The following is a 16,443-nucleotide window of genomic DNA, read 5'->3' as shown; positions in this document are numbered from 1 at the left end:
ATACAGTTTAGCTAAAAACACAATAGCTAAACTAAATCCTAATCCAATTAGGAAACTATGTTTTAATTCCATTTAATTATCCACACCTTACCTCAACTATTTATAATTACTTAAATTGAACGGAAGGATCTACTTAGGTAATGTTACCCAAATAGAATGCAATTCCTTACCTCAATTCGAAGGTGGTTAATGGTAATACACAGCTGTCAACAGAGGTTTACTGCTGCCCTATTCCTTTTTACTTGCCCAAATCTAGATCTGCAGATTACTCTCCAATTAATGGTGGTGATCAAGGATCTGATGAAGGAAGTTATCTTCTGTCTACGATAATGTTGACCGGAGCCAACCGCAGCAATGTTTCCTCAACAATCATCCCATATCAGTACCACTTAGAGATTAGATCCCCAAATAACAAACTAGGAAGAGTACTTACCCAAGATCCCCACGACCAGAGAGTAAGAAAAATAAGAATCGACAACTGATGCTAGGGCACGGCGGTTGAATGAGGGGTCGACTGCGTCATCGACCTGGTCTCCTGCGAAGGGGAGGAAACCTGCACTTAGTGTTGCTCCCTGCTCGTCGGGCTCGTCGGCGTCGTTGCCGACGACTGGTGGTCGATGGATCTAAGCAGACGGGAGAGCAGCGTCGGCTTAGACTCTAGAGGAGATAGGTTCGGCCGGCAGTGGCTCAAGCGTCGCTGGCACTTGGGCAAGGATGGAAGAGAAGAGAGGAAGACTCGGAGGCTTTGGCGATGAAAAGGAAGAGAAGAGAAGGTTTGGCTGGGTGAAGAAGGGGAGGAGACGAAGCGAAAAAGAAAAGTGGAGTCGGCAGAGAAATCGAAGAGAAGGTTTGGCTGGGTGAAGAAGGGGAGGAGACGAAGCGAAAAAGAAAAGTGGAGTCGGCAGAGAAATCGAAGAGAATTAAAGAGGGGAAAGGAAAACTGTTTAATAAATTAATATATACATATATATTATATATAATATAATATATATATAGAAATCGGAGAGAATTAAAGGGGGGAAAGGGAAACAGTTTTAATAAATTAATATATACATATATATTATATATAATATAATATATATATATATAGCTTAGACTTAAATTATTAAATCATAAGTTGACTTTCCCAATCAATTTCCATTGAATGGATATTTCAAACAGACTTTCTGTGGCCCAATATTTATCCCCTTAAACTTGACATACGAACTTCGAAAAATTTTCAGAAAATTTCTAAAAATTTCTGAAAATTTCCTTATGATTATTCATCCTTTTTCGGTATTTTACAATGAATTTTGTTTTAGGGCTACCACGTACTCAAAAGGTAAGGACTCCATTTTTGTGGTAGTTGATAGATTCTACAAGATGGCACACTTCATACCTTGCCACAAGGTGGATGATGCAACTCATGTGGCAGATTTGTTTTTCAAAGAGGTGGTAAGACTTCATGGGATGCCTAGGAGCATTGTTTCAGATCGTGACACCAAATTTTAAGCCATTTTTGGAGGACCTTATGGAACAAGCTGGGAGCAAAGCTTCTTTTCTCCACCACATGCCACCCACAAACTGACGGCCAAACTGAGGTGGTAAATAGGACACTTTCTACTCTTCTTAGAGCAATTATTAAGAAAAACATTAAGTCTTGGGAAGAATGTTACCTCATGTTGAATTTGCGGGCAGTCCATTCTACTACTCAATTTTCTCCTTTTGAGATTGGTTATAGGTTCAATCCATTAACACCTCTTGATTTGCTTCCTTTACTTAACACTTCTTCTTTAGTTCACAAGGATGGCAAAACAAAGGTAGAATATGTGAAGAAGCTTCATGAGCAAGTTAAATCTCAAATTGAGAAGAAAATGGAGCAATATGCAAATCGAGCCAATAAAGGGAGAAAAAGAGTGGTCCTTGAACCCGGTGATTGGGTGTGGGTTCATATGAAGAAGGAACGGTTTCCTACCCAAAGGAAATCAAAGATTCAACCAAGAGGAGATGGACCATTCCAAGTGTTGGAAAGAATTAATGACAATGCTTACAAAATTGCTTTGCCCGGTGAGTATGGTGTTAGTGCAACATTTAATGTAGGAGATGAAGACCTAAATTCGAGGACGAATTCACCTAAAGAAGGAGGGAATGATGTGAGCCAAGAAGAGGCATTGAAGGGAATTGGGGGATCCATGACAAGGTCCAAGACTAAGAGAATGAAGCAAGGTTTGGAAGGCTTAATAATGAGGCTCAAGGAAAAGGAGGATCAATGCACAATGGAGGCAACAACTAAGTGGATCACATTCCTTCGATTTGAAAGTGAAATTGGACCAACATGAGGACCATTTTCGTGTGCATGCATGGGGGGGTTTTTCTAAAGTGACTTTTGATGTCCTTTGTGGGTTTTTAATGCACTTTTGAGAGTTCCTAAGCTAGTATAACAAATACCATGCATGCATGGTTGCATTAAGCTAGTATTAGGGATTAGTGGTTGCATTAGTGGATAATAAAACCCATGCATGCAAGCATGATATTTATTGCATAATTAGTGCATAGTGGATCTTAAGGGATGTTAAATAGGAGAACTCTTGTATGACAAATCATGTAAGTTTGAATGAAAATTTGAGTTTCTCTTTTGTGAGAGCTTCCTTCTTGTTCCTAGGCAAAGAACTAATTTCGATCTTATCAAGGCAACTTGTGGCGATCAAAACTCCATGACTTATCACTCACCTTCTCATCTTGCTTGAGTGTGGCGTCAATACCCTTCCCCAAGCTGAATTTCAAGGCGATCCATTTACAAGGTTTCTTTATCACCCTCGAAAGCTGCTAACCCCTTTTACGTTAAGAGGTGGAGGTAGTTTTTCAATTGTCTCTATTTTGGCTTTATCTACCTCAATTCCTCGTTCTGAAATCTTATGTCCTAAAACAATTCCCTCTTTGACCATGAAGTGGCATTTTTTCCTGTTCGAAACTAAGTTCACATTTTCACATCTCTAGAGAACTTTAGAAAGATTCAGAAGACAGGAGTCGAAGTCATTCCCATAGACTGAGAAATCGTCCATGAATACCTCCATAAGCTTTTTTGTAAAAGATGAAAATATTGCCATCTTACATCGTTGAAATGTAGCTGGTGCATTGCAGAGTCCAAACGACATTCGTCGATAAGCATAGGTACCAAAAAAGGGCCTGTGAAAGTTATCTTTTCTTGATCTAGGGGATGTATTGGAATTTGAAAGAAGACAGAGTATCCATCCAGATAGCAGAAATAGGAATATGTTTTGCCAATCTTTCTAGCATCTCATTAATGAATGGTAAGGGAAAATGATCTTTCCTAATCTCCTTATATAGCTTCCTATAATCAATACACATCCGGCATCTTGTAGCTATCCTTGTTGGAATTAATTCGTTGTTTTCATTTCTAACCACCATCATTCCCCCTCTCTTGGGGACCACATGGACCGGACTTACCCACTCACTATCCGATATAGGATAAATAATTCCAGCGTCAAGAAGTTTCAATACTTCTTTCTTCACCACTTTTTTCAAATTTGGATTTAATCTTCTTTGATGCTCAATCGAATTTTTATATCCTTCTTCGAACAAAATTCTGTGCATGCAGATCGAAGGGCTGATCCCTTTTATGTCATCAATGGTGTATCCGATTGCTTTTCTGTGTGCTCTCAGCTCCTTGATCAATTTCTGTGTCTCCATCTCAGTCAAATTTACATTAATTATTACTGGGAAGGTGGAATCTGGACTAAGGAACACATATTTAAGGGTAGGCGGCAGAGGTTTTAACTCCACTTGAGGGGGTACAATCTCAGACAAGGTTGGTTTATGTTCTGATAACCATATTTCCTCGTTTACCATGACTTCTTCTAGCATTCCCTCAATTTCTTGAGCCATTCTTTCAATATTATCGTCACCATCCAAGTCCTCCTCCATAAATGATGCTGAGGTAGATATCAAACCTCCTGACAATTTTAATAAGACTTCTTGTTACCAAGGAAACATTTTTTGTACATCCTTGCACCATACACTAATGGATTCCTCTAATCCTTCCTAAACCTCATTTCCTGTGTGTCTTAACTTATTTTCGTCCATCGGCACTCCCATATCCTCTTATGCTTCGATCGGGTGTAGAGAGATATGTTTGGCACATCTTGTCCTGACCACTCGTTGAGATTTGTGTTAGTTAGAGCCCTAGAGCCAATCATTTGATGATTGTATGGACTCATGTATATCATACTCTTGTATATATATTAAGTCATTTGGTTTTTGGTTATTATGCTTATTTGTGTTAGTGCCAAATAGACTAAGTATAATAGCGTCCTTGAGTAGAAGGTTCATACCTATATCAATCGATTAGTTGAACCGATAGTGAGATGATATAGGGAACACTACTCTAAATCATTCCTAGTCGAGTATTAACATTCAGGGACAATGTTAATGCAATAAGACTAGCATGTAGGTCAGCTCGATGACTTGATCTCACAAGTCATGGATATAGAGATATCAAGCTGACACATGGGTATACATTGGAGAATGTATACTGAATGACCCGCCATGAGAAAGTATCATGGATCGTTATATGAGTGTCATATACTTTCTCATGTGGCTATTAGTATGACTATTAGTCCTTAGACCTGACGTTACCATGGATCCCTACATAAGGAGTTATGTACTTTGGTTTCGTCAAACGTCACCCGTAACAGGGTGGACTATAAAGGCGATTACAGGGTATATAACGAATTATGTAGAGGGATGTGAGTGATGTAGATGGGATCTATCCCTCCCATATGACGGGAGCGACATCGGTATTCTTGATAGAGTGAGACCACTAAGTGCATGGTCATGCCCAAATGAGTCAACATGAGATGTTGAGCTCATTTGATCGAGTGAGTCTACTTGGAGTTCAAGATTTAGATTGATTACAGGATGACACGGTCTATGCCTCATATTGATCAATCTAGATGTCTAGGATAGAAGGACAATGTCACATATTTTGTAAGGAGTCACAATTGGTAGTCACAAGGTGATGTCGGATCTCGACATTCTTGTAACTTGGGTAGTAATGATGTGTTGCTAGATACCGCTCATTACTTATGCTCCTAAATGGGTTTAGGGCATTGCCAACGTTACAAGAACCTATAGGGTCACACACTAAGGACAATTAGATGGAGATTTGGTTCATATGATGAACTAAGAGGATTAGATTCATTTGATGAATCATATTGGATTAAGAGTAATCCAAATTGGGCTAATTGAGTTGGACTCAAGTTGATTCATGTATTCAATGAGTCTAATTTAGATTATGACTCATTAAATCAACTTAATTTAATGAATTAGATTCATTATATTAAGTTGGCTTGAATCATATGGTTGGATTAGATCAACCATGAGAGAGATTTGATCAAGTTTGACTTGATTTGAGAGGAAGAGAAAAAGTCATGTTTGACTTGACTTTTTGCCACATCACTAGTGAGTTGGCAAGATGTCGACCAATAGGATTGCTCCACATCATCAATGTGTGCCACCTCATGGAGGTTACAAGCCTCCATAGCATTTAATGTGGCCGGCCCACATTAAATGAGGAGGTTACACTTGTTGCCATGTCATTTAGTGAGGTGGCAAGATGTGGACCAATAGTGTTGATCCACATCATCCTAAAGTGCCACCTCATGGGGGTTACAACTTTTAATGGTCTCCACATTAATTGGAATTAATGTGGGGGTTACACCTCCTAGAGTGGCCGGCCACTTGATGGCTAAGGGGTTTTTGAATTTCCTCTCATTGATTTCATTCACTCTTCTTCTCCCTTGGGTGTTCTCTGTTCTCCTTCTCCCATTCCTTGGCCGAACACTCCATTGGTGCTAGCACACCTTGTGTTTTGGTCATCTCCTTCTACTTGTGTCCGTGTGGATACATATAGAGGTTGTCTACTTTGACAACTAGAGATCCGGCGACATCTTGGACAAACGGGAACGCGAAGGGCTTCGCTACAAGGGTAATGATCTTAACTTTAGTGTAGATCTAAAGTTTTTACAAACTCGTACAAGAAAAAGGTTTTTCGATAATTTTGTTTACGAATCTTTGCACGAGATCCATGGCTTTGGGTGACTCGGGGTTTCCGCGACGCGAAAAAGCGGTTTTCGCGGCCCGAAGAACCCAACAATTTGATACCACCATATGGATTATTTCTTGTACTTCATCCAACCTTTTTTTCATGAGTGCCCCTCCAGCCTCTGCATCCAAAAGGCTCTTGTTCTGGAACGAAAGTCCAATGTAAAATATGTGAAGAATCAACCAACTCTCAATATCGTGACACGGGCACTGATATAGAATTAATAAGTACCTATCCCAAACTTGATGCAATGCTTCGTCGTCACTTTGGTTGAAGTGCAGAATCTGATCCCTCAACTGAGTGGTCCTTTTTGGAGGGAAGTATCTATTTAAAAATGTTCTCTCTAATTTATCCCATGTCCTAATACTTCTCAGTTGCAGAGTGTTGAACCAAACCTTCGCATTACTTCTGAGGCTGAATGGAAAAGCTATAAGTTGTATTGAATCAGTTGGAACCCCCTCAACTCTCAGTGTATTGCAATAACTGTGGAAATCTAGGATATGCAAGTAATGATTCTCTGAATCTAATCCCCCAAACTGATTTTCTTGAACTTTAGAGATGAACGAAGGTCTAAGCAAAAAATTCTTCGTTGAGATTTCTGGAAACACAATGGGTCCTAGCTCTTTAGCAGACTTCGGGGCTCCATAATCCTTTAAGGGTCTTAACATCATGTACTATGTAACGACCCAATTTTCCCTATTTTGAGTTCTAAATGTCCTTAAAAATAGTTAGAAATACTTTTAAAATATTCTAGAGATTTTTAGAAATTTTTAGAGTATTTTTACGTAATTTTTGGAAGTCATTTGATATTTTTACTAAACGAAAGAAGTTTTGACAAAAAAATGTCCAAGCCGAAGTTTGAACTGGAAACCTCGGGTTAAGCAGAGAATCACTTAACCAACAAACCAGCCGAATGTTTCTTAATTAAACCTACAACGAAATATATTTAAGTTGTAATTGATACAGAAATACCTTAGTTTTAAAAAGGTTGCAGAAAAATGGCCAAGCCGAAGCTCGACCCGGCGACCAGGGGTTTCGGCGGAAACGCAGATAACCAGCTATACCAGCGGGTTATGTTAATTAAGGAAAGAACGAATTTATATTTAAGGTATAGTTAGTAATAGAAAACCTAGTTATAAAGGGATTAAGTTTTCCCTTTCTCGCTGAAAACCCGATCCTTCCTTCCCCTTCTCTCCCCACGACGCAGCTCCTCACGGGCGAAAAAGGCGATGGAGCTAGGGTTTTTCGGCGGCCGGCGAAGGGGGATCCCGTGAGCTCTTCTCCGATTAGGGGCCTCTCGTCGAAGAGGACACACGGGCATGAAGGAGAAGCCGAGATCTTCAAGCTCCACCCGAAACCCTAGACCTCCTTCCTTCTCGGTTGTAAATCCAAGCAAACAAGGGTAAGTACTACTCACCTGTGGTAGGAGTAGCTCCGAGGTTTATTCTTTGTTCCTCTTCTCATTTTCGAAGCTTGCATGAGTTTCCTTGCTTTCTCTGCTTTCGGATCATATTGTACAGCCGGTTGGTTGTGCTTGCTGCTGTGAATCAAAGAAGAAAGAAGGGGTTTTGATTGGATCAGGTTTCATTGGGTTTGGCAAATAGTTAGGCTTCTTAATTGTGATAACAAGCAAGCTTGATTTATTAGGTTTCAATTCAGCAAGCTTTGTTACTTAGTTTCGGATTTTGTGCTAAGTAATGAACATAGAATGGGTTAGATTTATTTTCCCTTCTTTATTTCTGAAGCATGCTGTGAAAAGAAAAAAAAATGATGAATAATGTTGTTTGATGATTTCTGCCGTGAACCCCAAAGAAAAGGAAATAAATGAATGGTATAGATAAAGTATGCATTTAGATTTGTGTTATAAAGAGGGGCACGAACAACCCTATTATTTGGTTTCCTTGTAGTTTAATAAGCCTGCACAGTTGGGTGAGTTGGGAGTTCAGTTTCAAAAATCTTGCTGTAAATTCTGAATATGAACAGCCCTTACAAGTGCAGATTTAGCTTTGTTGTTCACCTTTAGTAAATGTAGGTTCAGAATCGAGTTTCCTTGCTACCGTACTAAACGTGAACTGCTTCTTATTCCACTGTCTTCTTGTTCCAAGCATGAAACTTAGATTTTCTGTTAATGAGAATAACATGAGCAACTCTCCTTTACTGTTAGATGTACACGGGCAGTTTATTTTGGAGCATGCAGTTACAGAACTTATGCTACTTTCATGAACCTGAACAGCTCCATTTGGGGCTTAGTGCATCATTTCTGTAGGCATGAACTGAGCCATTTGGAGCTTACGATTAGGGTTGGTTCTTTGGTAATTGTAGTAGGCAATTAGGCAGGAACAATACATATAGCAGTGCAGTTTTGTTGTCCATTAAGTGCAGTTTAAATATGCTTCCTGTTACATTCATTCTAGGATACAGATTTGAGTTTCTATATAGCATGCTTAGAGAGTTCAGATTTGCTTTCCTTTGATTTATCTTTATTGTAGCATGCTTAGAGAGTTTAGACTTGTTTTTCCTTTTATTTAGTTAGAATGAGTTTAGCATTTTCCTTGCTACTCAGAAGGGCAAGAACAACCCTTTATTTAGTTAGAATGGGTTTAGCATTTTCCTTGCTACTCAAAAAAACAAGAATAGCCTTTATTTAAAGTATGCAGTATAGAATAGCATGAGCAGTATTAGTTCTTAATTCTATTTTATTTGCAGATTTTTAATGTTTCACGTGTGCAGATTTTTGTTGTTCACATGTGCAGATTTTTATTAGCCATATGTGCAGATTCATATATGCAGATTTTTATTAGCCATATGTGCCCTATTAAACCTTTGTAGAGGATTATGAGAAGTTATGAGTAGAGAAAATACCAAGGTCTAAATAGAAAAGATAACAAGTAAATTAAAGTAAGAGGCTAGTACCCGACTTCCGAGGTTGTCGTTAAACAAATCCAGGTGACCAATTCCGAGGTCTTGGCCCTGGTAAGACCGAGGTCTTTACCCTCATAGGACTGGAGGCTCACTACCTCAGTCTCTATTAGAGAGTGTGCATAAGATGGTACTAAGCCTGGGCCCAATGAAAAAGAAGAAGAAAGAAAATTAAAAGTTAAAGAAATTAAAAGATTAATTTCAAGTATAAAACTATAAGTAAATGAAACAAGTACCACCTATGTTTAGAATCAACAGAAGTTTAGTTCCTTTAATTCTATACATACAACATGAGTTTCATTACTTTTCTTATCAGTTAAGTGAGCATGTTTAGTGTTATTTCCAGTATTCAGCTTTATTCTGGTATATCATGAGTATGCAGTTTATTTGAGTACTTTTGTAAAATACCGAAAATAGGCGAATATTAATAAGGGAATTTTCCAGAATTTTTGGTAATTTTTCGGGAATTTTTCAGAGCTTGTACGGACGAGTTAACGGGAATAAAAACGGGGCCCGGAAAAGCCTGTTTAGGCTACCCCGTTTAAGCGAGGAAATGTTTATATTTACATTTTCTTTTCTTTTATTTCTTTTTATTTTCTTTATTTCCTCTTCTTATTCCTCATCTCCCCGAACCCAAGCCATCCCCGCAACTCTTCTCCTTCTTCCCTACCCTAACCGTGGCGGTTCTTCTCTGCTTCGCGATTTAAGCCGCGCCCGACTCCACTTCCTCTTCTCGGTTTCCTCCTCTCCTCTTACATCTTCTCCTCTGCCGACGCCGAGCATCAGCCACAAGAACTCCGGCGGTTTCGCTCTTTGCCCTAGCCGACCCCTTCATTTGCCGGCGATCTTCCCTGAGCCGAGCATCACGCCGGCAGCCGACCTATTGCCTTTCCCCTGGAGTCCCAGCGCCGACCACCACAGTGCCGCGGCCCTTTTCTCTCTTCCCATCTTCGTCAGTGTGTCTCTGTTTGATAGTGCCGAAGACAATACCGAGCTGTGTTTTAGCCGGATCTTGGAGGTAAGTATGGTTGGTATTGGGATTATGGTGATTTAATTCTGTACTGTGGTTGAATCCCGAATCTGATTTGTGATCTCCACTATTGACCTCAATTTTGGTCCGAAAAGGGTACTAGAATTCCAGAAGAGGATAAATTGCTGTGGGGTTTTTCTTGGATCCGGCAATCACTGCTTCCAGCAAAATTCTTTGATTTCCAACAGCAAGAACGGCTGTGGAAATTGAGGTAAGATGTAGTGCAGTGGTTTCTTTTGTTGTAGCATGCATTGAATTGAAGGAAAGGTTAAGAAATGGAATTTGATTCGAATTTATTATGTTAGGTCGGATGTATATATATATATATAGAGACCTTGATCAAATTGTATAGTGGAACGAATTAGGGTTTAGGAAGCTAACCCTAGTTGGTTAAGGTTTATGGATTAAGGTTTTACCCTAATTTAGTGTTAGAGATTTTTATTTGGCTATTTATATGGGTTGTAGCTAAATAAAAATGTATATATATTGGTGACACAGGACTTTGACGCGAGACGGGTATCTCGGAGTCAGATTTGGACTTTTCTTATCGGAGGCGGGTACTTTTGACTTTTTGTCTTTGATATGCTTAGTAATGAAATTAACATGTTGCATTAATTGTGTTTCTTATCTGTTTCGATTAATCACTACCCAAATCTTGGTACATGCTTGATTTATTGATTGGTTTGCATCTCATGTATATTTTACCTGTTTATACATGCTTATAGGGGTAGTGATATACCATGCTTTACCATGTTCAGGACCTAGGTTTTATACCTTCTGTGTACCTTTGGATTGTTTTGATTCGTTGACCTATGATGCATTTTTATATACATGTGGATTAGATCAGGATATTTTGTGGTTAGTGCCATGCACCATTTGCATGATTGCATGCTGTGCGATAGTCCGCTCCATTATTGTTGAGCACATCGCCAGTTACATGGATCTCCACCACTCATGGGTTAGTGGTCGATTCAGGCGAGTGTGTTGCGGCAGGGACTCTGTTAGGCACCGTTGGTCCGCCATGGGTAGTGTGACACAACGTGTTATCCGGCAGGGATTCCTCCCCGTCTTTGAGTACCGGGAGATGAGAGCATTGCGCTCCCCCATTTATGATTTGGGGTAGGAGGATAGGTGTACTCCGACAGCATCCCGTCCACTTGGTCACTCATCAGGAGTAGTGACGACAGAGTGCACAGTTACCCACTCGGCCTCACTATTGTGTGAGATGATCGGCGTCGGGGGTGACGATCATCGCATCATACGACGATTTATTGCTGTGTTTGTGCACGCATTTATACGCCGCATATTGTTCGATACCTATGTTTGGCGTACATCTGATTCTTATACCACTTGATCGTTTCCTTATACTCAGTCTGGTTAGTCAGCCTCTCCGCTTACTTCGATCGATATTTATATCTTTCTTATATCAGGAGACTGTACTCATGATTAGTGTTAGGTGTTATTTCTTTACTTTGCATATCAATTGTACCTGCTGAGTGTTGGACTCACCCCGCCTCCATTGTTGTTATATTTTCAGGTTGAGGCTGTCCGGAGCAGTTCCAGTCGCTAGTCCTCACTGCACGTAGTGCTAGATCCCTGCAGACCTCGACGTTTTATTTATCATTTAGTTTGGTTCTTATTTGGTTATGTGTGTACTTAGTTATTTGGATACTTGGACATCGTATGTTTTTCTTTTGATATTGATGGATGTTCTATTCGATATGTTTTACTACATGCCTGCCTGGATGGCAGAAGAGGTAAGTTTGCAGAATTTGTGTTTTACGAGTGTAGTTGAGTAGGGTGGTTTTCGAGTCAGAGTATTACTGCTTTGTTTGATTATATATAACTTTGTGGATGTTTATGGGGTTGTGTTTTTTTTTTTGTTATTATTGGGGTCGCATGTGGTTGAGGTATGTGTAGTATTATTGTCCAGTGTTCAGTTTTATTTCTGTACTCCATGAGTACTTTGCTATTAGATGAGTACATGTAGCTTTTCTTTTAGCATTTCCGTTTCAGTATCATTTGCATTTTTATGCACTTCGAGTTTTTGTGAGATAGTTTAGTACTTACTAAGCGTTTCGCTTATAGATTTCTTTTTCCTCCTACTGCAGATAAAGGAAAAGCTAAAGTATGAAAGGAAGGCGACAAGATGGTGGTGATGAAGGTGTGTGATGTCTGGACTATGGGGAGATCAAGAGTTTGTTAAGGAATTATCAAGATTTTCCTATTTAGAGTTATTTTAGTTTAAATACTATTATGAAGTTGGAATTGTAATTGAGTTTATTCCGTACTTGTAGCTTGATATGTCCTATTGATGGAGTTAGATATTTGTTTACTATTGCTAGAATAGTTTTCTTTTACTTACTGTGTTATTATTACTGCGTGGGTGTGGAAAAATATGTTCCAGCCGTCTGTGGCTGTGTATATAGTGTTTGTATTGTTGATTTTGTCCCCGATACAGGGGAGACTCTGCCGAAATTTTTCGGTAGGAATTCCTCTAAGGTCGTGATAAATCTAAGTGTCGCTAATAATAGCATAAGTGACACTAGTGAGTAGAGTAGTAGTTAGGTAACGGTCACTCTTAGAGAGTAGTAGTAAGAAGGGTGGTTGTTACAGTTGGTATCAGAGCAGGTCTCATTCTCCAGCATCACACACACATCAGCATCATCCTTGCCGTCTTCAAGTAAGAAAGTATTTAATTTCTTTCTTTATTGCTTTCCTTTATTATTATTTGCAGTATAGAGTAATTGTTTATAAGTGCTTAAGTCAGATAAGAGTTTTTGCTATTTTCTTTATTCATATACAAATATGTATGTTTAGAAAGGATAGAGAAGATGTCAAGTCTTTGTCTCTGCATAACTAGAGGTCAAGAAGAGGACATCCCCGTACCGTTCGTACTGAGAACCAAGATCAGGAGAACGAAGAGCTTAGATCAACTGAGCCCAATCTCTCTTAAGTTGTTGCCCAACTCCAGAGACAAGTAGTAGAGCAGCAACAAGTGATTGCCAACTTGATGACCAATCAACAACCAGTTCCTCCCATTTCCCCAACTATCAATGTGGAGACCCCAGTGGTGACTGAAGTCCCCTGGAAGTCACCACAACACCTAGAAGACAAGAAGCATATCTCATCCAGTGGCTGAAGCTGAAACCAGAAATCTTCTCAGGCTCGACTGAGCCCTGGGATGCCCAGGCTTGGTTCAAAACACTGGAGACCACAATGGAGCTTCTTGACTGGCCAGAAGTCGAGAAGGTTAAGTGTGCCTCTTTTTGCCTATCGGGAGATGCTCGTATGTAGTGGGAGCGAGTTAAGAGTAAGAGAGCAGTCAACTAGATGAGCTGAGCTGGGTTGACTTCGAGATAGAGTTTTACAAAGAATTCTTCCGTCAACGGATCATCTATAAACATTATGAAGAGCTTATAGAATTCAGACAAGGTGACCTACCAATAGAAGAAGCGGTCAAAAGATTCAACAGGCTAGCTCGCCTTTGCCTAGAATTAGTAAGTACAGTGAATGAACGAGTCAGACTGATGCTCCGAATGCTGAGACCAAAATTAACACTTAATGTAAGTAATGAAACTCACCTACCACAGATTGGTGAAGAGTTGGTCAACAGGGCATTAGTGAGCACTATCTGTACAACATCAAGGCACAACAAACGCAACACAAGCCAGTCAAGATAGAAGACAAGACAGTGGGGAAACAGAGACCCCAGTCAAGTAATCAGAACTGGAAGGACAAAGATAATAAGAAAGACCCAAGCAGGAAGACGTTCGGGTAGTCTGTGAATATCCAGAGGTATTTCTAGAAGAGCTACCTGGACTACCTCCCAACAGAGAAGCAGAGTTTGAAATTGAATTGGTTCCTGACGCTAGCCCAATTTCAAAAGCTCTATACCGCATGTCTCTAGCGGAGCTGAAAGAGTTGCAAGAGCAACTTCAGGAGCTACTTGACAAAGGCTTCATCCGCCCTAGTCACTCACCTTGGGGAGCTCCTGTGTTGTTCATTAAGAAGATAGACGGATCCATGCTAATGTGCATAGATTTGAGAGCGTTGAGCAAAGTAGCAGTTAAGGACAAGTACCCTCATTCCAGAATAGATGATCTATATGATCAGCTAAAAAGGGCAATAGTGTTCTCAAAAATAGACCTGCGCTCTGGGCATTATCAGTTGGAAGTGAAAGAAAGTGATACACCCAGAACAGTTTCCAGGACCAGATCTGGACACTACAAATTTGTAGTCATGCCTTTTGGAGCGACTAATGCACCTGCAGTCTTCATGGACTTAATGAACAGAGTGTTCAGAGTATACCTTGACAAATTTGTCATCATATTCATCGACGACATTCTAGTCTATTCAAGGACCCAGTGGAGCATGACATGTTAGTTAGAGCCCTAGAGCCAATCATTTGATGATTGTACGGACTCATGTATATCATATTCTTGTATATATATTAAGGCATTTGGTTTTTGGTTATTATGCTTATTTGTATTAGTGCCAGATAAAATAAGTATAGTAACGTCCTTGAGTAGAAGGTTCTTACCTATATCAATCAATTGGTTGAATCGATAGTGAGATGATATAGGGAACACTACTCTAAATCATTCCTAGTTGAGTATTAACATTCAGGGACAATGTTAATACAATAAGACTAGCATGTAGGTCAGCTCGATGACTTGATCTCACAAGTCATGGATATAGAGATATCAAGCTGACACATGGGTATGCATTAGAGAATGTATACTGAATGACCTGCCATGAGAAAGTATCATGGATCGTTATATGAGTGTCATATACTTTCTCATGTGGCTATTAGTATGACTATTAGTACTTTGACCTGAAGTCACCATGGATCCCTACATAAGGAGTTATGTACTTTGGTTTCGTCAAACGTCACCCGTAACAGGGTGGACTATAAAGACGATTACTGGGTATGTAACAAATTATGCAGAGGGATGTGAGTGATGTGATAGGATCTATCCCTCCCATATGACGGGAGCGATATCAATATTCTTGATAGAGTTAGACCACGAAGTGCATGGCCATGCCCAAATGAGTCAACATTAGATGTTGAGCTCATTTGATCGAGTGAGTCTACTTGGAGTTCAAGATTTAGATTGATTAGAGGATGACACGGTCTATGCCTCATATTGATCAATCTAGATGTCTAGGATAGAAGGACAATGTCACATATTGTGAGGAGTCACAATTAGTAGTCACAAGGTGATGTTGGATCTCGACATTTCTTGTAACTTGAGTAGTAATGATGTGTTGCTAGATACCGCTCATTACTTATGCTCCTAAATGGGTTTAGGGCATTGCCAACGTTACAAGAACCTATAGGGTCACACACTTAGGACATTTAGATGGAGATTTGGTTCATATGATGAACCAAGAGGATTAGATTCATTTGATGAATCAAATTGGATTAAGAGTAATCCAAATTGGGTTAATTGAGTTAGACTCAAGTTGATTCATATATTTAATAAGTCTAATTTAGATTATGACTCATTAGATCAATTTAATTTAATGAATTAGATTCATTATATTAAGTTGGCTTGAATCAAATGGTTAGATTAGATCAACCATGAGAGAGATTGAGTCAAGTTTGACTTGACTAGAGAGGAAGAGGAAGAGTCAAGTTTGACTTGACTCTTTGCCACATCATGAGTGAGGTGGCAACATGTGGACCAATAGTGTTGTTCCACATCATCTTGTTTTGCCACCTCATGGAGGTTACAAGCCTTCATTGCATTTAATGTGGGTTGGCCACATTAAATGAGTGGAGGTTACTCATTTGCCACATCATTGTGAGGTGGCAAGATGTGGACCAATGGTAATGGTCCACATCTTCATGATGTGCCACATCATAGGAGTTACACAACACCTCTTAATGGCTTCACATTAATTGTGATTAATGTGGAATGGGAGTTACACTCCATGGAGTGGCCGGCCACACAAAAGTGGTGAATGAAATTTGATTTTATTCAAGCCATTACTTCTTCTTCTTCTCTCAAGCTCTCCCTCTCCCTCTCCTCTTTGCTTGGCCTAATCTCACCAAGGTGCTAGCACACCTTTTTGTGTGAGGTTTCTCCACCTACGTGTCCGTGTGGATACTTCTAGAAGACCGGCGCTTGACGGTCTAGAGATCCGGCAACTCCTTGGAAGAGCGGTAACGCGAAAGGGCACGCAACAAGGGTAAAGTTCACAACACATAGATCTAGGAGTAGATCTAAAGATTTTGAAACTCGTATTTGTATTTCGTTCGGTTTTCCTTGTACGGATCTACGGCTTTGGGTGATTTGGGGTTTCCGCGACGCGAAAAGCGATTTTCGCGGCTCGAAAAAATCCAACAGTGGTATCAGAGCCAGTTTCAAGGCGAGTACGAGTT

The 16,443-nt window shown here is 39.8% G+C and overlaps 1 protein-coding gene and 1 long non-coding RNA gene across 2 annotated transcripts; one reads left to right on the top strand and one right to left on the bottom strand.

Annotated features, from left to right (window-relative positions):
- Window positions 1-249: 249 nt before the first annotated feature.
- On the bottom strand, window positions 250-596 carry LOC122012122. The gene is made up of 2 exons (XR_006120137.1): window positions 434-596; window positions 250-361 (listed from the first exon to the last, which is right to left on the bottom strand). It is a non-coding gene; the product is annotated as an uncharacterized LOC122012122 (long non-coding RNA).
- Window positions 597-9,523: 8,927 nt separating this feature from the next.
- LOC122012121 lies at window positions 9,524-10,478 on the top strand. The gene is made up of 2 exons (XM_042568571.1): window positions 9,524-10,040; window positions 10,148-10,478. Exons 1-2 carry the CDS (start codon window positions 9,576-9,578, stop codon window positions 10,265-10,267), a joined length of 585 nt encoding a protein of 194 aa, XP_042424505.1. The 5' UTR covers window positions 9,524-9,575; the 3' UTR covers window positions 10,268-10,478.
- Window positions 10,479-16,443: the final 5,965 nt, after the last annotated feature.

The sequence above is a fragment of the Zingiber officinale genome, chromosome 8A (assembly GCF_018446385.1).
Source record: "Zingiber officinale cultivar Zhangliang chromosome 8A, Zo_v1.1, whole genome shotgun sequence".
NCBI classification, from domain to species: Eukaryota; Viridiplantae; Streptophyta; class Magnoliopsida; order Zingiberales; family Zingiberaceae; genus Zingiber; species Zingiber officinale.
This window is presented reverse-complemented; position numbering and strand designations above follow the sequence as displayed.